Source organism: Lepisma saccharinum, chromosome 2, assembly GCF_977018435.1.
Source record: "Lepisma saccharinum chromosome 2, izLepSacc3.1, whole genome shotgun sequence".
Lineage (NCBI taxonomy): Eukaryota > Metazoa > Arthropoda > Insecta > Zygentoma > Lepismatidae > Lepisma > Lepisma saccharinum.
The window spans coordinates 84,715,406-84,738,324 of record NC_139230.1 but is presented as its reverse complement, the minus strand read 5'-3'; the positions used below and the strand labels follow the sequence as shown (position 1 = coordinate 84,738,324).

Genomic DNA, 22,919 nt, shown 5'->3' with positions numbered 1-22,919 from the left:
TTTTTTCTACAATCAAAAAATTGTTAACTGAAAACGATGACTGGAAGGAGGCTGTAATAGGGAAGACCAGGGTGAAATGATCCCTAAGATATAGTAAACTCTATTGTCCATAAACATCACAATACATTGAAGACTTACACATATGTTTTCTTCACATCATACTATTATTCAAAATTGATCTGGATATTTAAAATTGGAAATTGTGTATAACACAAACTAAATGCATGCATAAAATAATACAGATGACCATTTTGCACTGGTGATGAGCTAAAAATGTTCTTTTTTAGGTAGTTCATTTTCGTTGTTATTTGTGACCTCCCCGGTGGCACAGTGGTAGCATCGTCACCTTGTAATCAAGGGGTCCCGGATTCGATACCCGGTGGAGGCACATAGTGGTTCCGATCCCACTTTAAACTTTAGGTCCAGTCCCGATTATCCTTACTGTGCATAAAGTGGACTTATAACACCAAATCAATCAATCACTCAATCAAATCGTTGTTATTTGTAGGCATGTTAAAACAATATCTACTTGTATTCCTGTGTTTAAACAATTTATATTTTAAGAAGAAGGCTATTAGTCAAATGTGGCAGAAAAAGGAGGTAAAATAAACAAAACAAAACCATGAAAGAGGCTAGTAGGAGATCATAGAATTACACACAAAATGCAATGATCATTGCAAAACTTTCACTTACCTCACATCAAAAGGTGTTCAAAAAATAAAGCTTTTGTAAAGTTTTAAAGGAAGATGCAGAATAAAACTAAGTCATACTGAGAGTCTTACAAATGCAGCCTTAGACACACAGAACTTAATAAATTGCAAGTTACTAGTACATGGGGAACTATCCACAACTGATTCACTTCATATCTCGATACCATGAAACAATTAGTTAGCTTAGATAAATGCAGTAGCAAAAAAAAGAAAAGCAATATCAACATGGGTCAGCTTTGGGGTCACTGCTATTTTTATATACTGTAATGACATGGCAAAATGAATTTTTCATGGATCACTCTTTCAATGTGCTGATGACACAATATTGATTTATAGAGGACAAAAATCATATACCTGCTTATGAACAAAAACTGACTTCAAAATTACAATCTGTATCTAAATGCAAGCAAGAGTAAATGTAATTACAATGCCTGCAACAAAACTGGAAAATGATGAAATATTAGATTTTGTGGGTAAAACAGTCAAAAAGTGAACTCATTAAGGTTCATATGTTTCACCATTGACTCTTACCTTCTATGGCATGATCATATCAGTATTGTGAAACAAAACCTCTTTCCAGTTATTTTGCATACTCAACATCGTCATGTAATCAAGCGTTCCCAGGTTCGATTCCTGGTGGAGGCACAGAGTGGTTCGGATCCCACTTTAAACTGTAGGTCCAGTCCCGATTAGCCTTACTGTGCGTAAAGTGGACTTATACAACAAATCAATCATCACCATCATCCTTCGCTGTTTCCTGCATTTGGCTGGGTCGGCATAGAAGTCAAACCTCTCCATTTTCTTCTGGTCTTTCACCACTCCTCTCTTTCAACGGTGTTCCAATCTTGTCCTCTTCTCCTAACATTCTCCATTATCTGTTCTTTCCACCAACATTTTGGTCTCCACTTTGGCCTTACTCCCACTCCTTTTGCATTGTAAACTCTTACTGGCAGTCTTTCTGCACCCATCTTCTTCATGTTTCCAAACCATCTCATCTGTGCCTGATCTATTCTGTCCTGATGCTTCACCACCCTCACTGCCTGTCATATCTCCTCATTCCTTATTCTATTCCTTCTAGTCTTCCCCAATATACTCCTTAAAAATTTCATCCCCACTGGCTGCATCTTTCTTTTGTCTCTCACTGTCATTGTCCAAGTCTCTGTTCCATATGTAATTATTGGCACATAGTATATGTTGCATATTACCTTCTTGCATTTCAAAGGTACATCCCTGTTCCGTATTAATCTTCGAACACTTTGATATAGTCCACCACCTATTTGTCCTGTTCTGTTTATCTCCTCATCTATTCTTCCACTTCTCGCAATTATGCTTCCTAGATATTAGAAGCTCTCCACTACCCTCAACTCTTCCATGTCCATCTTTATTCTTGGTTCATTTCTGGCTCTGTTTCTTGTTGTTATTAGCAGTGACATGCACTGAGGAGTAGCTAGTCTAGCACAGATAGATCAATCAATCTCACATTTTGAATTATATTCAAATCACAATATTTATTGTCTTGTTAAAGCCACAGTTCATATGCAACACTTTCTTTTCCACGCGCTTCTCGTCCATCAGTCCGATCCGCAGGCAAAGCTGGCTGGATACCTTACCTCGCTCTTTCTCTGCCTGACCAGTTTCCAGGTAGAAACGGCCGCCCAAAGGAAAAAGGAATATTTTTACTTCTACCTCCCTTGTCCCCTCGCCCCCCGCTGCAATGGTTGAAAGCCCAGGCTTTCAGGTCCCCTAGTCTATCTCCTATAGGACATATAGAGGATTGGTTTCTCTAAAGAACTCAGGGTAAAATTTTCTGCATGACTTATGTTCTCTGTATTTACACAACCTTTTACAGTTGTATAATATGTATGTATAAAATGGGATGTAGTTTTATTATTTATGAAATGGGAACGTGTTATGTGCAGACAATAATGTTATGCTTTCTTTCTTTTTTTTTTTCAAGTATGGATGGAATATATAATGATTAAATTACAAATATGTGCTCGGGCTCTCTCTCACTCTCGTTTTAGTAGTGTTTTATTTAAATATACTACTCTTGGTCTCTAACAGTCATAAATATGAATGTATTTATTTGGGCAAGAGAACATGTATTCATTTTGTTGTTGGTTTGGTTTATTTTACTTTGCTTTTCTGACACATTTGGTTATCGCGAAAATGAGAATGAGTGATGATATGATGAAATTGATGAAGGGACCTCATATGAACAATCCAGGCCAGGATTCGAACCCGTGATGAGTGCACATTCTTGTCCTATGTGTTGTACTCTGCAGTGAATAATGAAATAATTTGGAATGAAAAATATATCTCGGAACTCAAAAAGCCAACTGAATATTATTGAAGAAACTACAAAAATGTGTGTTTTGTTACCTGTTTTGTTTCTGTGCATAAAGTGTACTTAAAACACCAAATCAACCAACCATTGGGGAGTGGTTATCACAGTGCGCTACGACACCAGGAGTTCCGGGTTCGAACTCCGACCTGGGCATGGGTGTTCTTTGTGTTTGTCCCTTCATTAATTTTATCGTATCATCTTCGCAATTAACCAAATGTGACAAAAAATTGACGCTAAGTAACAAAAATGAAATTAAATCATTGATTGATTGCTTGATTTGGTTTATTTTACTTCACTTTTCCCCCACTTTTGGCTATTCGCGAAGATGATACTATAAAATTGATAAAGGGATGCACACAATGAATACCCATGCCCAAGCTGAGATTCGATCCCAGGATCTCTGGCTTAGTGGTGAAATCAAATCGTCTTTTATTTTCAAATGTGGGTGGGGTTTAAGTGTACTCTTTTTTAGAACTCATTCATCATTTTGCAATCTTTTCCTGTTATTGACATCCTTTTTTTTAGGAATACTGGGCCCTAAAGAGAGGAGGGGTGTGACCCACACCAACCTCACCCCCTTTGAGCATGCCACTGACTGCTACCCCAAGCGTCGACGTCACCGCATGTCACTGGTTATTAGCATCTCGCTCTTTTCTGCACTGAATTTCATTCCTCCACTTCTGATTTCCTAATTCCAACTATCAAGCTGTCTCTGTACTTCTTCTTCTCTGTTCCCCCATATTACTAAGTCATCAGTGAACAACAGGACCTTCATCTCATCCTCTCCTATCTTCTTCCCCACCTCTTTGTTAATTGCATCCATTGTAATTATGAAGAGCAGTGGGGAAATAGCACTTCCCTGTTTTAGTCCATTACTTATACTGAACCACTCCGTTCTACCCACTGGTGTCTTTACACAACTCTGGTTGACCTTGAATGTGCTCTGCACTCTACACACTATCTCTTCCTCTTTGGCGTAAAAAACAGAAAAAAAAAATAAACTTCCCACATACATTCTACATACTCAATACCTCTTTCACTTACCTCTAATATGAATATAATTTGGAGTAGAAGAAACATAACCAAAATTGATGTATATCTCATTGCATATTGCAAAAAAACAGTGGCAAGGCATGACATTTTTACGTAGTCATCGCAAGACTTGCGAAGCACCAGGGTCAATTTTTCAACAGGGGGGGTATTTCTCCATGGTAAATGCCAAGGTAATGTTGTCTGATTCATATTCTAGTATCTCAGTGATAATATTATCTCATAGTGCTGTAAGTGCATGTCCACACTATCTCAAGAAAACAAAAAAATTCTGAGTTTGTTTATAAAACATTAAAGTGCTGACCAAGGCAAACTTTTATAGTATAAAAACATAACGTTTCCACCCTCTTTTCGTTTGCCATACATTTCCGTCTGGTGAGAAGTTCCGAAATATTGAGAGAGCAAATCCTATCGAAAATACAAAATTTCAGGTAAACCGAAAAATGGAAAAATTGTTAAATATCTCTCTCCCTCTCTGAAATTCAGATTGCCTCCGAAATCCGGGCAGTAAAATTTCCAAATCGAGATTTTAAATTTTGTGGAATCCTGATAATTTTGGCCATCCATAGTGTGAATGTAAGATGTGCTATAAAAAACGTTCTGTCTGTCACCTCGAGAACAAAATTCTTGATCAGTCTTGTCATTTGTAAGCATAATAAACAAAAAACAACAGGAAGTACTTTTTGTAAAACAATAATATTTTTCCGAAATCGACATTTGAACTGCAGGATCCAAAAAATTAAAATGAGAAATACTATGAAGGAAATACAACTTATCCAGAACTGCTCTTTTTCCAGTTCTTTCCAACACTAACCATGGGTAAATTTATGCCTTTGCTTACTAATATTTTTCTCTATGCTCCATTACTTTCAGGTATTCTGTGTAAGTTGTGTTGCAATACTCTTCAATATGTGTTTTTTTAATCTTAAAAACAAGAGTGTTGCATGCTCTACAGTGCTGGAAATAGCAGACACTCTGAGAAGTTTCATATTGATGATGTCACAGAAACCCTGCCATGGTTGTAAAGATGGGGGCTAAAAAGAAGATCTCCTATGACTAGGCCTTCAAGAGGGAGGGGGGTGGAACTAGTGGTTGAATGACCTTGGATTCACAGAATTCTGAGATGACCTGGCCTGCCGGACACCATTACACTCAACAGGGAATGTATCAGGATGGTTGGGCACAGGTGGTAGAACTGGGCTCACCTTTCGATGCACTAAACTAAGCACATCTCTTGCATAGTTCTAGCTGTTTCATGGTGTCACTTGACTAATTTCACACAAGGTGTCACTTGACTAATTTCACACAAAGATACAAATATTCCCACTTATTTTTTACTTCTTCTCTAAAATATTTAAAATTCAATATTTTTATTATTTTGCTTTGTCATTGCAACATCTCTTGATGAACTGTCGGTCACCTCCGCAAAAAAGAGGAATTAAAATCTTCATCCACTACCACTCAAGAACTCCAACCACAACTGTCTTCAGTGACTCAAGAATGGTGCCACTAGTGTATGGTGATATAGTTATAGGTAGAGATCCCCATGCATATAGCACCGTGCCATGAAGGCAGATTTAGGGGATATGGAGGTGGGGCCCCATACATTCTCGATCTTGACCACTTTGGAGGTGATGTGATTAGCACCATGCCCCGGCTGCCTTTACCTCCCAGGGATGCTCCCAGGTACCCATTGATTTGAGACTAGGTTACCTATATCGACATAAATGGGTGGTATAATTCTTGAGTTACAGAAGATAGTTGTGGTTGGAGTTCTTGAGTGGTAGTGGATGAGGATTCTAATTGCTCTTTTTTGCAATATGCAATGTGAGTTCATCAGTTTTGCTTTTGTTTCTTCTACTCAAAATGATATTCATATTAGAGGTAAGTGAAAGAGGTAATATAGAGTATGTAGAATGTACGTGGGAAGTTTATTTTTTATTGTGGTTAGTACGCGAGTAAATAATTTAATACCTTCAAAAGTATCTTTCCTGAACAGACTTAGATTAAATTATTGCTATTTTCTCCATTACAATGACAGAATTGTACTTTCCAGCTCTAAAAAAAAACAAAAACTTTTGCAACTAACAGTTTGCTACACATGGATTAGAATAGTTCAACTGTTGTTCCTCTTCAAGAAACTCTTAATGAAACACATCTGAAGGAAATATTTTGAAAATCTAGGAAAATATCTTTCATGATTATGCAATACACCTACAGTTTTAACCACTATCATATATTATATCTCATGTATAATAAAATAATAAGTATTGAGTGGTCACTTACTTTTGGTATGCTACTGTTGAAAGTTTACCTTTGCATGCCTGTTATGTATACATTCTTTAAATCTTATGTAGCTGTGCCTGTAATCCTCTCTTTGTATTTTGATTGATTGATTGATTGATTGATTTGCTTTATTTTACTTCATCTTTTGTGCCACTTTTGGCTAATTTGCGAAGATTGGGATGAGTGATGATATGATGAAATTGATGAATGGACACTCACAAACATCCATGCCCAGGCCAGGATTTGAATGTAATGTGAGTCCACAGCTGACTTCTGGACTTTCATTTCACAGCATGTATATAACATTGTAAATGTAAACAATGTAAACAATAAACAATAAACAATAAACCTCCACTAAGAAGGTTGTCCATGATGGCACCATGAACCAGACAGAAATTAATAGGGTGGGTGGAAAACAGGGACCCAATTTTTGATTTGCCTATTTCAAAACCATATAGGACTAAAAAGTTGTGTATGATCCTGTGAGACCACAAACGAAATATTATTGATTTAAAATTATTTCTAGCCAAAGCATGCTGACTTTGAATATTCATACATTTTGACAGAATTTACTCGCACCTCAAAATAGATACTGATTATATTTGTTCCTGAAATTAAAAAAAAATAGGCACAAAATGTGTGTTATGTGATCAGAAAATCCCTCATGAAAGTAAAATTTTCTTAAAATGTATATTAAAGAAAAAAACATTCACCTTGAATACCTTTTCGTTTAAATCAATTTTGCAAGTAGCCTGCTCTTATGGAGCCCATTGCTTGATAACGTGTGTGACAAAATAGGATAAAAAGAAAAGAGGTAAAGTGCTCCCCTGTGCTTAGCACCATGCCATTAAGGCATATAAGGGGTGTGGGGGTAACACCTACACTTTCTTGATCCGGTCATGAGTGGGGCTGATGTGATCACCATCACTCCCCTGACTGCCTTTACCCCCCAGGGTTTCCCCCAGGTACCCAAGTCATTCGACGCTGGGTGGGTGCCGGGGCCACTTCCAACGTTATAAAAGTTCCCGGATTTGAACCGGCCGGGGATCGAACCCGAGACCTTGAGCATGGTAGTCAGATTCGTTACAGACTTTTTTTTTTTTTTTTAAAAAAAAAAAGGAATGCCCCTATTTGGCAGTATCCCCCATCATTTACACATTCGTATACTTTCACACATGTCAATTTCCACTTTATTCACATTGTTTCTCATTATTCGGATGAACACAAACATCCAAGCCCGAGCGGGATTCGAACCCAGGACCCCTAGCATTGCAGCGCAATGAGCTAACCACTCGGCCACAGGGTCCGGCACCAACTGAGCCACCTTTCGTCTAATTTAAATACAATAAAAATAGATTTGTAGAGTCTAAATCTCTATGCTCATGACCCAGAGCTCACTGTGGAGATGTAACAACCCACCCAGATCATTTAATACATAAAGGAAACTGTTTCATTCATATTAAATGCAGGTTTATTTTTTTGGGCAAATTACTGAAATTGTTTTCTTTGCCAATGCCAATGCCAAAGCTTTATTGACTAGTATTTTGTAAGTGTCGGGACCATTGTGACCTTGACTTACTATCATGTTCTTACAAAATAGTGTATGTACAACATTTCTCTTGCTATAACCCGGGTCGACTGTCGACCGGGATTTGGACAATAGTTAATTTGTATTATTTCACTAATTTGAAATTGTTGAGTTCCTTGTTATAATTTTGCATTGTCAGAGGCAGGAAATAATCACTATTATTTTTCAAACCATACAATAGTTCGGTGCACTGATGAAAAGTTCTAATCACAAACTACATTTTGCACATCACTTTAAAGACACATTAAACTAAAAATAACCACATAGAATAATAATAATGATAACAATATATAAGTAACAAAGAAACAACAACATCACAATCTGTGCATTTATAGCTGCACTATCAAGGAACACTAATCTGCTCCATTGAAGACAGTACTTTGAAGTACTCATAAACAGGGAGTACATGTAACACACAACATACAATAGCATTTTTTGAATTTAGATTTGTTCAAAATTTCGGGGCATGGAGTGGGACATCCAGACCTGTGGTCAAGTTCCAATGCCCCCAACTGCTGGATTTGGATGCTGTTGGATCTGGCCCCAGAAGTTGTAACACATGGCATATATAGCAGATTGAACATAATCTAGTTCAAGGTCTCATGGATTTGTGAGACACGAGTATCTCGGCTATGACCAGTAATAAGTCGAGCAACATTATTCTGTATAATCTGCAATTTCCTTATGACTGAAATTTGGAGATGACCCCAAGCTGGTGCTGCATACAGGAGTGTGGGATGTACCATCATCTTATACACATGCAAGCGAGTCGTCAATCCCAAGATAGGATTTCGGAAAACTGGGTACAATTGTCCAACTCGAGTTTGTGCTTTTGCTGTCACAGTTGAGATGTGTTTATGGAAATTTAGTCTTCGGTCCAAAACCACTCCTAGATATGTGGTAAAAGGTTTGTCCATTATAGAAGATCCCTGGAGTCGTAGAATCTTTGGTAGTTGTCTTTGTCTGCCGCACTCTTCAGTGAATTATACTTCATGCACCAGCGAGTAGACCAATCTTCCAACTCTAATAGTCGTCTCATCCTGCTGTAGCATAGTTCTTGTAAAGGGCTATTTGTAAAGATGGCAACATCATCTGCATAGGTAGCTAACATGCATTTATGAGTAGCAGGGATATCACTGGTATATAAAGCAAACAGAAGTGGAGATAAAACAGCTCCCTGAGGGACACCAGCATGTATGATCTTAACGGTAGATCAAGAACTTAAAAATTGCACCTGAAATTGTCTCTTTTGTAAATACTGATCCAATAATTGCACCAAATAAATAGGAACTCCTAATTCCGATAGATTCACAATTAATCCAGAATGCCAAATTCAATCAAAGACTTTGTCGGAGTCGAGAAATACTCCTAGAGTATGTCGACTGAGATTAAAGTTTCCTGTAACATACTCCACTACTCGGACCAGTTGCGTAGTAGTACTGTGCTGTTTACGAAATCCGAATTGATGATACGGTAGCAAGCCTTTTTCATCCACCACAGCTTGTAATCGTCTGAATAGTATATGTTCAAAGATTTTGCTAACATGGATCAGAAGACTTATAGGTCTATAATTCTGTGGTAGAATAATGTTCTTTCCTGGTTTTGGCAAGAGGATTATTTTTGCTAGTTTCCAACTTGATGGATAATAGCCGGTAAGGAATATAGCATTGAAGACTAGCAATTTTCTGGGGCCGTTCTTCAGTTGTAATGTAGTAATAGTATCAAAGCCAGGTGCCTTACCAGGTCGAAGAAGATTTATAACACCTTTGACCTCCTGAGGGGTTGTGAGAAGTGGATAAGCTGTGAGTGGTTCATGACGTAGTTGTTCCAGTTGATGTTGAATATTCTGGATATAATTGCCATTATGCGGTTGATCTGGTGTGTGGAATTGGTACTCCAGATGTGTGGAGAACACTTCAGCCTTCTCCTCTGGTGTGTAGACCATATCATTTGGACCCTGGAGAGGGTAGCCAGCGGATTGTGGATTCTTTCGCAGATAGTTTCTTAATAATTGCCAGAATCTACTATCCTGCATTGATATCCCAGAGAGTTTGGTGTCCCAATCTGCCTGTCACTGTCGAATGAGATATCGGCGAAATCGATCATGAAATTGATTATACAACTGTTTGTAGTGACGGTTATAAGTTTGTTGCCATTTTCTTCAGTAATATTTTTTACAGTTCAGGAAGATCATACCCTCATGGGATAGACAACCATGGTTATTGTATAACTGTGGGGTTCTGATAGTGGAGTGAAGATAAGATGTTTGTATGCCTGCTGTAAGGTTTTGTAAAGGCGAATCAATTTCGGCTGGGGTTTTTAAAGCTAAATGCAAGTCAATGATAGGCACTAATTGTCGAGTGTAAGCATCCCAGTCTGTTGTAATGTGATATTTTGGAGGAGGAGGCTTCAATGAATTATGATGAATAATTTCAAAGAGTATTGGTTGATGGTCCGAGTCTAGATCATGAATAATATAGGGACCAGTCATAATATTTACACCTTGATATATCATTTATAACACCATTAAGCCTTGTTTCCATGATTATGAAAAACTAAGTATGCTGACCAAGGCAGTAATTTATTTTATTAAAAACATAAACTAAACGTAATGTTTCAACCTTCTAGCAAGGTCTTCTTCAGACTCTGTATCAAGTACAAAAGTAACAAGATACAAAAACAGGGCATTATATATACACAAACATTACTCCCTCCAGACTATTTAGAAAGTTGTTTGCAAACAAGAAAAAGGAAAACAGAGAAGAGGAAGAGGAAGAGGAAGGGATTATCTACGAAGTGAAATGTAAAGAATGTCAGAGTGTGTACATAGGAGAAACGAAAAAGAGACTAAAAGATAGGTTGAAACAACATAGGGATGATGTATGACTTAAGAGAGAAAGAAATGCAATATTTAAACACACGAGAGAAACAGGACATGACATAGAGTGGGATGAGGCTAAGCAGATAGGAAGGGAGAAGAGAATGCTAGTGAGAAAATGGAAGGAAGCCAAGGAAATAGAGAAGAAAGGTGAAGAAGACACAATGAACTGGAATGGGGGATTGAAGTTAAACAAAGAATGGAAGAAGATGTTAGAAAGAGTGGAAAGGACAAGAGAGAAAGAGGAGAGGAGAAGGAAGAAAAATGAAGGGAAAAGAGCGTGAGATTAAAAGTCCAACCACATTCTATATGGAAGTAATTGTGTTTAGCCTTTTAGGTGAAAGTAAAGTTGGAAAGTGAAAGTCACCTGCTAGAAAGTTCCAAACAACTTTCTAAATAGTCTGGAGGGAGTAATGTTTGTGTATATATAATGCCCTGTTTTTGTATCTTGTTACTTTTGTACTTGATACAGAGTCCAAAGAAGACCTTGCTAGAAGGTTGAAACGTTACGTTTAGTTTATGTTTTTAATAAAATAAATTACTGCCTTGGTCAGCATATTTAGTTTTTCATTTTTTTCTTGATATATCAATATATCCAACACATCTGGAAGTCCACGTCTTCGTGGATAATGAGTGGGTTCTCTTGGGGCAAGAATGGGTAAGTTCAATTGTTGGACATTTTGGAGAAGAGAGGCACCTTCACGGTTCACTACACACAAATTCCATGCAGGGTTTTTACAATTTAGATCACCAGCTAAAACCACTTTGTTGCCCAATCGAAAAAGAGTCTCTAGTTCTTGTATAGAAATAAGCTGTTCTGGAATGTTATATCCTGCTATCAAAATTAATGGGTTGGTGGTAGTTAATAGTTCAATTATTGTGATTTCTAAAGCTTATAGAGCTGGATTTGGAAGTTGACGTGCAAATAGCGAAGATTTCACAACTATAGCCAAATCTTTTTCCGTCCCGGGAACCGATCGTTTCTATAGATGGTATAATTTGCAATTTTCCATTTATTACGGGGTTTCAAGTGTGTTTCATTCACCAGGGCTATATCAACATTGTATTCACGCAAAAATTGTTTGAAGGTCAGGAATTAAGTACGAACTCCATCAGCATTCCACTGAACACAAGTCAATGTTTTACTTATTGGAGTACCTTTACTGGCCATTTCCGAAAAGGTTATCCAAAACATCCATGGCAGCACTGAACTTATCTACGATTGTCTTGTCATGACTAATCCGCTGCAGACCAGATTTAATTTTTTGAAGAAAACCCTTGAAATCGAAAATTTATTTTATGCTAGTCCAAATATCCTTAAATTCCTGGCCTGTTGTATTAGTTTTTGTATTTGCAGTAGTAACATAACTCCTAGTGGTTGGTAGTGTAGGAAAAACTGTCTGGTCTTGTAAGGAAGGAGATGATTGCTTAGGAGTGTCGGAAGAAGACTGTACACAACTTTTTTGAAGATCTTGCGCTCGTTGTACACGTTGGAAAATTGGACATCCACAAAAGTTAGCAGGATGGTCACCGTCACAGTTTACACATTTAGCAGGTGATGTACGGTCTTTTCTAGGGCATTTCCGTGTATCATGTAATTGAGCACATTTGACACAGCGAGCTATGGCATTGCAGTTCTGTTGGGCATGTCCCAGTCTCTGATATTTGAAACACTGTATAAATTGCCGTGGGTGGTACTCCTCTACCACCACACGGTGTTGTTCAAAATATGGTTCTATATAGATTCCTTTAGCAAATTCCGTCTTTTTAATGGTCAGCAGAAAAAGAGCTAATGGTATGAGTTTATGGGTATTTTGATCCTTCTGTTTCAACTGAGATACCTTGAGCACATCATAACCTAGTTCTTGATAAAATCTGCAGATATCCATGATATTTGTATCCTTTGGAAGTTTTCGCACTACAACTCGAAGTACCGGAATCCCTGTTTGGGTCCCGGTTGCATATTCAAGATTATGACTTTTCAGATGATCAATAGCAATATTATACTCTTCCATTGTGGCAAAGTGAATTTTTGATCCAGTAAAAGTATGGTATATTGTAGGATTAATTTTAAGTGCTTTGAAGTGTTGGGAGAGGGCATAGAAATTGTTAAGGTTAAACACATATATAGGTGGTGATTTCATTTGATGGGTGTCTTGAATAGAATTTCGCATGGTTGTATCATCCCTTTTATCCCCAGGCGCATCCTCAGTTTCATGTTCCTGAAGAGCACTAAATTGATTATATTCAGTGGGATGGATATTGGCTGATATATTGGTAATATCCTTGCGATCTTCTTGCTGAGCTGAAAGCCCTCAGCATCTACTCAGGAATCCTCACCAGATAAGACGCCACTATCATGGGGCCTCTTGTTAGAAACACTAGATGTAGATTCGGTCTTCTGTAGTTTAGGGTCCGTAAAACATCCGGGAGCGAATTCGTGGAATTATGAAGTGATTCTCTGGAGCGAAAATCTGGAACAGTTGATCCTTGTAATGTGTGTGGTCCATGTAGTTCAGTCAGATCCATATCAGAGGATGAATGCTGAAAACCACGTCGTCTGTATCGGTCAGTCCTGAGTGGAAAGGATTTAGGTGTTTCAAAATCCTGTTTTTTCATTGTCAGAGCTTGAGGAAAATGGGAAGCAAATTACGAAGATGCCTAAGTTGGTGAAAAACACCCCCCCCCCCAATTGCATTTTCAAACATATTATCAGTGCACACAACGCTTGTCAAATTGTACACCATGTGAAACACCTGTCGTGTCAGCCGAGGATCTCGTTACATGCATTAATGTCGCCGCAGCGACAATAGCAGACACCGCGGGGTTGTTTGCTTGCACTAGACAATCGTTGATTCAGCTTTGTCATCTCTGCGTGGAAGTTAATGGCAGACAATTTGAACATCGTCTGTGATGTGGTTCCCTCGGCACCTCCACTTTGCATACGGTGAACATGTGGACACATATGTAACCTAGCGCAGCACCACCACCATCTTTGTTTTTCTATGTAATGGTGATGTCCACTACGGATATTCACTTTCTTCTTAGTTGTCAGTCTCCACATATCACTTTCTGTGGATAACACATCTCGCTAAACCCTTCCCAACCCCTGTGACTTCAACAGACCCATTCGCTTCCTTTGGGGAATCTCTAGTGCATCAACTTCACACATCTGCCATGTGCTTTTTTGAATAGAGCATGCCACATATCTTTGTGGAATGCCCTTCGCCGCAGTCATATGGTTGGCTGTTGTGCCATTATTTCCCTATTTCCTTGTACACATAATTTTCCCACTTTTTCCCACTTCAATAACTCCGAATGGGTGCCGTTTTCGGCATTTCGTCACATGAACTTTTTTGTTTATTTTTACTTGTAGAATCACCTCCTAAGCATTGGAAACGAACTTTAGTAACACCCTGTATATATATAGACACACACATATATTATGTGTGTGTGTAATTCTTGATCTCATGTTGACAAAGTCACATACAAGAGCCTACAGGGTTATTCAAAAGTCCCTTAACACTCCCTATAAAGAGTAAAGGAATTAGGCTGCGTACATGATAGAAACAGGTTAGGGGAACTTCATTGGTATGTTGCATGTTCATATTCTTGGCCGCCATATTGAATTCAACTCAAAACTTCTAAATGGGAAGGGGGTGATGTGCATAGGGGGGGGGGGGCAAAGCTAAGTTAAGCATACATACTGATTTCTTTATGTTTGTGGGCGGGGGGCAAAGTTTATTTTTTTAATTAAAGTTGGGACCTAATGCACTTGAGTTAAACTTTAAAAAATTGTAATATATAATTATACAACATAATTTTTTACATGTAACTTTTTTCTGAGAATTTGTTTATCATATTTCGTTTATAATACTTATTCCTACCATCCTTTATAGGAGTTTAATATCTTCACACATATTTACATAAAAAGGAAGGCCCAAGATAAAATTTTCATCCAGGTGAGGTCGATTTTTGGCACTCCAACTGTCCACCCTGTCACCCCCTGCCTCAACTTTCTACCCTGGTCCCACTACTTTCCACCTTGTGCTAATACAAAACATGACAGTGCTGTATATGTATTTACGGTTTAAATAATAGCCTTCTGTTTTCAATGCCTTAATGTCAAAGAACGCGTATATTGTAAGTTGATATCAAAGTAACAGTAGCCTCTTAGTTTAAATTGCTACATGATTTTGCAATATACATTTGTCATTGAGAAGTAACTTCAATCAATTTTTTATACACAAATCCAAATCTTTATAAAACAAATATCCACTTTTATGTAATCAGAAATAAGGATTTGGCTCTACTAAATCGGGATGTGGGCATTCGCTTGGGTCGCCCGGCACTTAATCCGCTCCTCCATACACACATATACACGTATTGTTTTAAACGTTGGTTAAGCACTGGTATAAATATGTAACACTGCAACTTTCAGCCACATCAATGCAGTATGAAGTAGCACACACATGTTTACAGGTACATGTGAAAAAATACTAATCCTGATTGTATAGAACAGTGGCATATTGAAAACAGAATATTTTCAACTTCTGCTTGACTTTTCCGAAGGGAAACAAGTGTCTATTTTGCAATGGACTAGCTCATTCAAGAGCATGAAGACTACAGCATTCCTGTGCTTCTTTCTCTATTCTCGCACATATTCATTCATAATATACCATGCGTTTTCCTTAATTCATTGTCAGTTTGGAAAAGGAAATACTGAATTAGTAAACGTACAAGCACAAGAAAGACACTCAAACTTATTAATATTCCCGACATTATTGATTCTGCCCTTTCAGAGCAAAATCCTGCGTAATTTGCCACCTGGTGTGTGCAAAGTTTCTGTGTGCAAAAGTTAATGTTAATACGTAAAAAGTTATAGTTGGGCCCCCTATAAGGGAAGGGGGGACCAAACGAGAACTGGAGGGGCCCCACTTGGTTTCGGTGCTCGTGGTGATGTAATATATATATATGACACTGTTTTCTCACACCTGGAAAATGATACATTTGTTACAATCATGCAGTCATAACTTTTTCCTGATTAAAGATAGGTTGAAGATGCCTTCACCTCTGCATTTTTCGTGAAATTCTAGCCTAATTTGATTCTAGTCTGATTGCCACGTGGGAGATCCGGGGTGGGTGATCTAAGGTCGGAATTTTTCCAGCTTTGTCCCCACATAAAGCGGCTCCAGGGCCCACCCAGCCTCAAATCAAATTGTACCAAGTGAAAGGTACCAAGATGCCAGACATCAAAAATATGTGGGCCCTAACCCCCCATACTCTAAATGTGCCTTCATTTTAATTTTTTTTTTATTTTGATATATTTTATTTTACTTCGCGTTTTGTGCCTCTTGGCTAATTTGCAAAGATGCGGATGGGTGATGAAATGATGAAATTGATGAATGGACATTCACAAACAACCATGCCCGAGCAGGATTCGAACCCGGGACCCTTGGCATCGCAGCGCGATGTGCTAACCACTCAGCCACAGGGTCCGGCAAATGTGCCTTCATGGCACGGTGCTATATGCATGGGGAACTTTAACTTTACCTTTATATATTGTATTAGTTTCTGTACCCCTGAGTAACTATGTTTTTTTCTAAATACGTGAACCCTCTACTATGTCAATGGCCGAGGACCTCCTAAAGGCTTCCTTGTCTGAGGCCCCCATCCCCCGCAGTGCGGGGTTTTGCGGCTAGAAGGCTTTGCCAGAGAGCCATTTACCTACTCTTATATTTCAACTTAGTCCCCTGCAACTTCAATGCACTTTTCTAATTGGTGCTCTAGGGCTTCAATGGACATTTCCACTACTTTTTTAAAGATCATTTTTAAAATCTATACCATCGACAAATAACCCCTGCAATTTCCCACGTTCATGTGCGTTCATTTTTAGGTAAAAAATCTAGTTTCTAATTTTTCGAGCCGAGCGTTGTGCGCAAAACACACCTGCGCCATGTTGTGATGTCGTCGTTCGGCTCGTCCTGTCGTCTGCACTTCGCGTTGGCTGCATTTGGTGTTAGGACGTGTCTGTGTTTGCTATGAGATAATGGATTGGAAAAGATACGTAACTGAACAGGAAATGGTCGTTACCACTAAGCAAGCACTAAATCAGTGCTTTATCACAGTTTTCTCTGCTGAGTTAACATTACAAAAAATATTTTTTGTTGCCTTGTGCCGAAACAAGTATTGTGAGTTACAAGAGCAGAGCAGCCCGAATTTTATAGTTGGTCAGTGTTGTGGATATCACAGTGGAAAGTAAATTTCACCATTATGCACAAATATGAGTACCACATGCTCCAATATGATATTTCTCAATGCACGCACGAATGAAAAAAAAAATGAAAAAAAAAACACGATTTGTTTGTGTGCGATTTACAAATATATGGCGAGGCCACATGAATGATAAACTACAAGAACAATGAAATTGGTCTGTGAAAGCTATGTAAAAGTGCAAGTTACTAAAAATACTGTTCTATTTGATTACATTGAAGTGTATTACCATGGGCGTAGCCAGAAATTTTTGTATGGAGGAGGGGGTTCAGGTTCTGATAAAAGTTAAAACGTTAAAAATAATAATAATAATGGTTATTATTGTTATTGCACAACAATAACTATTATAAACTAATAAAATAAAAGTTTTGATTTCTATAATAATTTTATTATGTCCTTCCTTGGACAGCCTGTTCTATTTGGTCCACCAGATGAGCGAATATGCAGCGCAACTATTTATTTATTATTATTTTTTTACATTTCAAATACAGTTAGTGTACTGAAATGCAAAGTAATATATTTTGTTATTTACGTTCACATGCCTTGTTCAAGAAAAAATTAAGTTAGGAGTAAATTTTGGTCATATAGTGCGACACGACCTCTCACATAAGAAATTTAATTTTGGAATTTTGAAAACTTGAACCACCTATTCCTTGGATTAAATAATAAAAATATGGTTCCTGCATTTTACACTCAACTTTTTCGATCTTGCGCATTTTTTACTTTGATTATTCTGTTTGAATCATGTGCATCGAAAGGAGGGGAAATTGGCATCTTTCATTTCAAGTAAAAAGAAAGAAGAAAGCTTGCTATTTTTATTGTTAATAATAGAAATAAAGATCATTTAGTTAGTATTTGAACAGAATATAGCGACAGTAGACAGTGTATTAGATCAAAAAAAATAAAGTAAAATATAGGAACCAAGTCGTATCTCCATGTTCTACCATTTAATCCAAGAAATAAATGGTTCCACAGTTTTCAATATTCCCAAAAAATATAGTTTTATGGGAGAGGCCACAACATAAACCTTATGAGTAAAATTTTCGTCTACCTTTTACAGCCTTTTCGTGAATGATGTATGCAAAAGTTAATAACAAATACAATAACTGTGAAATACACTGACTGAAATGTGAACAAAAAATGTATCAAATAACTTTGTACTAGATATTTATTTTTATTAGTAGTATAAAAAGTAAAGGTAAAGTGTTCCCCTGTGCTTAGCACCATGCCATGAAGGCATATAGGGGGTGCGGGGGTAACGCCCCACACTTTCTTGATCCAGTCGTGAGTGGGGGTGATGTGATCAGCACCACGCCCCTGACCGCCTTTACCCCCCCCAGGGTGTCCCCCAGGTACCCATGTTATTCGACGCTGGGTGGGTGCCGAGGTCGCTTCCAACGTTAGAAAAGTTCCCAGATTTGAACCAGCCGGGGATCGAACCCGGGACCTTCAGCATGGTAGTCAGATGTGTTACCGACTGAGCCACCGCGGGCTATATATTAGTAGTATATAATTGTAAAATAACAATTTTATTATTATCAATTTTTATTATTGTTATTATTTCTACTATTCAAGTTTTATCATTTCTCGAGCACCAGCAAAAAGTTCTGGCAACACCCATGGTTGGAACAATATCTAACTGAAATTTATTTATGTTATTATGCTTTCTGTTTTTTGTAACTTGAAATGAACGATGCCAACTTCTAGGAGCTGGTCAACGGACCGGTTAGAACCCCCGCCCTTCCTGATGTTCATTTGCATTACATAAATTTATTTTCAGAAACGCTGGTTTATACCTGAAAAAATATAAATATGCTGACCAAGGCAGTAATTTATTTTATTAAAAACATAACCTAAACGTAACGTTTCAACCTTCTAGCAAGGTCTTCATCAGACTCTGTATCAAGTACAAAAGTAACAAGATACCAAAAACAGGGCATTATATATACACAAAACATTACTCCCTCCAGACTATTAGAAAGTTGTTTTGGAACTTTCTAGCAGGTGGCTTTCACTATTGAACTGTACTTTCACCTAAAAGGCGAAAAATATATACTTTCATATAGAATGTGGATTGGGCTTTATATCTCATGCTCTTTTTCCTTCATTTTCTTCCTTCTCCTCTCCTCTTTCTCTCTTGTCCTTTCCACTCTTTCTAACACTTTCTTCCATTCTTTGTTTAACTTCAGTCCCCCATTCCAGTTCATTGTGTCTTTTTCTAATAGTCTGGAGGGAGTAATGTTTTTTGTATATATAATGCCCTGTTTTTGGTATCTTGTTACTTTTGTACTTGATACAGAGTCTGATGAAGACCTTGCTAGAAGGTTGAAACGTTACGTTTAGTTTATGTTTTTAATAAAATAAATTACTGCCTTGGTCAGCATATTTATATTTTTTCATAATAATGGAAACAAGGCTTAATGGTGTTATAATTGGTTTATACCGTCGTGCAAAAATATACTGACATTTTTCTCCATGTAAACTTATTGCACTGCAGTAATACCAGCACTACTAATAATAACTGAAAATTAGGAATAATTGCTACTGAGAAAAATCTTTCCGCAGAATAATATTAAATGATCTTGAATAAACTGTCGATGAAAGTAAACACCATTTCAAATTTCCCTTGCAAAACTTAACTCGCTGCTTTTGCTCCTCTTATCTCTGCTCCATCCAATATCAGTTGTGCAAAATATGGAGCTACCGTGAATGCATCTGCACATGTTAGATTGCCGGAATTGGCTTTCGTACATCTCTCGCATGTCATAATCGAAAGTTTAATTTTGAAAATCACAGAGAATCCTCTTCAATATTAAGCTTTACAAACACGAGGGTCAACGAACGCCTTCGTGCATGGGTTTCTAGAGCACTAAGCAGACGATCGAGTTCGCTGCCGGACGAGAACGTCATAACTGGAATATGCAATCAGAGGCCGTTCGGGTTTTGTGACGTATAGCATCAATTTGGCACAACTTCTAAGGCCAATTTCGTGCAAACTATTTCGAATTAACACAAACTATTTTGCACAACGTTAATATAAAATGAATGGCATGCAGTGATGCAGTTAAAATCATATTTTAGGTTAGAGTGGAAATGTCCATTCCAGCATGGAAAAAAATCTTCTGACTGCTCCTGAAACCATACGTTTAAAGAATCCATCACTTCAGAATTGCTGCTGAAACTCTTCACATACAGGTGTTCTTGAGATTTGGAAACATGTGGTAGTCAGTGGGGGCTAAGTCTTGAGAATACAGTGGGTTTGGTCAACCAATTGAATTTGCGCTTTGTGCATAGCAACCACTGCAATTTGGAATGTGTGGACTAGTGCACTGTCATGCTGATAGAGGATACCCTGGGTAAGTTTTCCGTGCCTCATCATTTTCATAGGATTTTGTACTTTCTCAATTTGGCTGGCATAGTAACTCACTCTGACTGTGGTGCTGTGTTCAAGGTATTCCACCAGCAGTATCCACTTTGCATTCCATAATATGGAAGCTATGACATTGCCTTTGAACTGTTGAAGATCCATGGTGTTTCCATCGTATGCTTTGCATTTTTGACTTGGAATCAAGTTGTGCACCCACGCTTGATCCATTGTTACAAAACTTTGAATGAACTTTTCCTTGTCGGCTCTGATGAGAGAGATAAACTGCCGACTTTTCACTTGACGATCCCTCTTCTGATCTGAAGTGAGCATTTTCAGAACCCATCGCACTGAATTTTTTTTCATGTGCAAATGTTTTTTCAATATGAAATCTTGCATATCTCTGTTAAATATTGGATAGTCAAGCGACAGTCACCCATAACAATATCATGGACTTTACTGATCATTTCTTCAGACACAACTGTCATTGGGGGGGCCACAAGCATGATCATCTTTGCACAACTGCCAACCACACTTGAATTCCAGACAGCACTTTTTAACCATGACATATGAGGGGGTAGACTCCCCTAATGTCTTCCTTACATTATTATAAATGTCTGTTGGTGACAGATTTCTTTTCAGCAAATATTTGATGACTGCATGAATTTCCATTTTCCCCATCTTCTTTGGAATGCTTACACCTCTCACACTTCAGTCACGTGTAAAACAAAAACAAAGAGCATGAGATCAAAGACACTTGGTGGGTGTTCATGACTAAGATAGGCCATGCAGCACATGAAAAATTGTTCGCCTCCAAGAACTGGAAGTGTGTCAGGGGCAGAGCATGCTGATCAACCCTCGTAGCTGCTAATTACAGTAATTATTCAACACCAAAACCCATCATTTGTTGGATTTGAAATGGGCTAAATGTTTTTTTGACCACATTGTAGATTAGATTTCCAGCAGGCTTCCATCTGCGAGTGAATAAATGATTAGCTTCTAATCACATCTTGCAAATTCAGGAACTGCATTCTAATTGGGTGCCCAAGATTCTTTGTAAAGGAAGATATTACCAACCATTAAAAGGAAGATATGAGCTCTTTCTCTGTAATATCTTACAATCTTTACATGTACCCAACATTTTTTAAGTATGAAACCTAGGCCAAAAAAAGGCTTTAACCTCAATCACACTTCACTCTTGGTCCTTCAACTAGATAATTGTTTCGAGTCAAAATGGGTGCTCTCAGGATAGACAAAGTTATGAGGGAGGGTTCACCATGTGTCCAGAGGAGGAAAATGTCATCAATGAATCTCAGCTAAAAAAGTGGTTTCTGTGATTGGAAGTCTAGGAACTCTTGTTCCAGCCTGCTCATGAACAGGTTGGCATAGGAGGTGGCCATTTTGGTTTCCATGGCTGTGCCATGTATTTGTAGGAAGTGCTGGTCTTAAGAAGCAGAAGTTGATTCAGGTGAGTATAAGATTGGCAAATTGAATGAGGAAGTGGGTGCTGTAACTGTGTGGTCTGGGTTCACCACTGTTGAGGAATAATTCTGTGGAGTACAGGTCATGAATATGGGGGATGTTGGTATAGACAAAGGTTACACCAATGGTGGCAAGGATGGTTTTGGGTGGTAGGTTGTGGATGATTTAATTTTAGATTTTTTCTGAAAATATAATATATTAAATATCTACTACCTATAGGCATAAATGTATAATAGTATGTAAACTTACACTTTGACCTAAAGACCAAAAGTGTCGAGGTAATACAGCATGTGAATGTTCTATTGGCCGATATGTTTGCTGGTGGACAACAGATCCTGATATTAGCCAATCTATTTCAATAGCTAATGAATCCAGAGCTGCTACTTTCTGCAATACTGCAATACAATGTATTTCCAGTTCACCTTCAGATCCTAAGCCAGGTTTTACTTTCACATTTACCAGCTCAACTTCAACTGTAAGAAAGATATGTACACAAATTAAAATAGTGTGCATAACTCATTGTTAGAACAGTTTACTTTAACTGAGATGATATGAACAGTATTTAATATCTTGTCTTACTAACTGTATACGAATTGATTTCGGTATTTTTATTGAAATGATTTCCAAACTATGTAGAGACCCACAGAAATATAATTGGTGTGTAAATCTACTAGGATTTCTTCAAGTTCCTCTTACATCTGATATATTCTAGTGATCTATACAAGGTTTACAGCATATCATTGAAATTCTGATTGGTCATTCCATGTTAGAACAGCAACTTATTGCCTTTTAGTAACATTAGAAACTACATTCTAGGAGACCAGGGAAGGTGTAAATTTCTTGGCCTGATTGTTAAATGGCCTACTGTAAATCAGGCTGAATTTTGCATCCTCTTTTGTGTCAAATTACTGATTTATCTAACATGATTGTTAACTCTATGG

At 37.8% G+C, this 22,919-nt stretch overlaps 1 protein-coding gene across 2 annotated transcripts in view; it reads right to left on the bottom strand.

Annotated features, from left to right (window-relative positions):
• The window catches only part of LOC145984458 (von Willebrand factor D and EGF domain-containing protein-like), a 243,675-nt gene that overhangs the window by 75,711 nt on the left and 145,045 nt on the right, over positions 1-22,919 (bottom strand). For both annotated transcript variants that reach the window (XM_083118119.1, XM_083118117.1), the window contains exon 5: positions 22,228-22,451. In XM_083118119.1, coding sequence (XP_082974245.1) covers positions 22,228-22,451 — 224 coding nt within the window. The remainder of the gene's footprint in view (positions 1-22,227; positions 22,452-22,919) is intronic.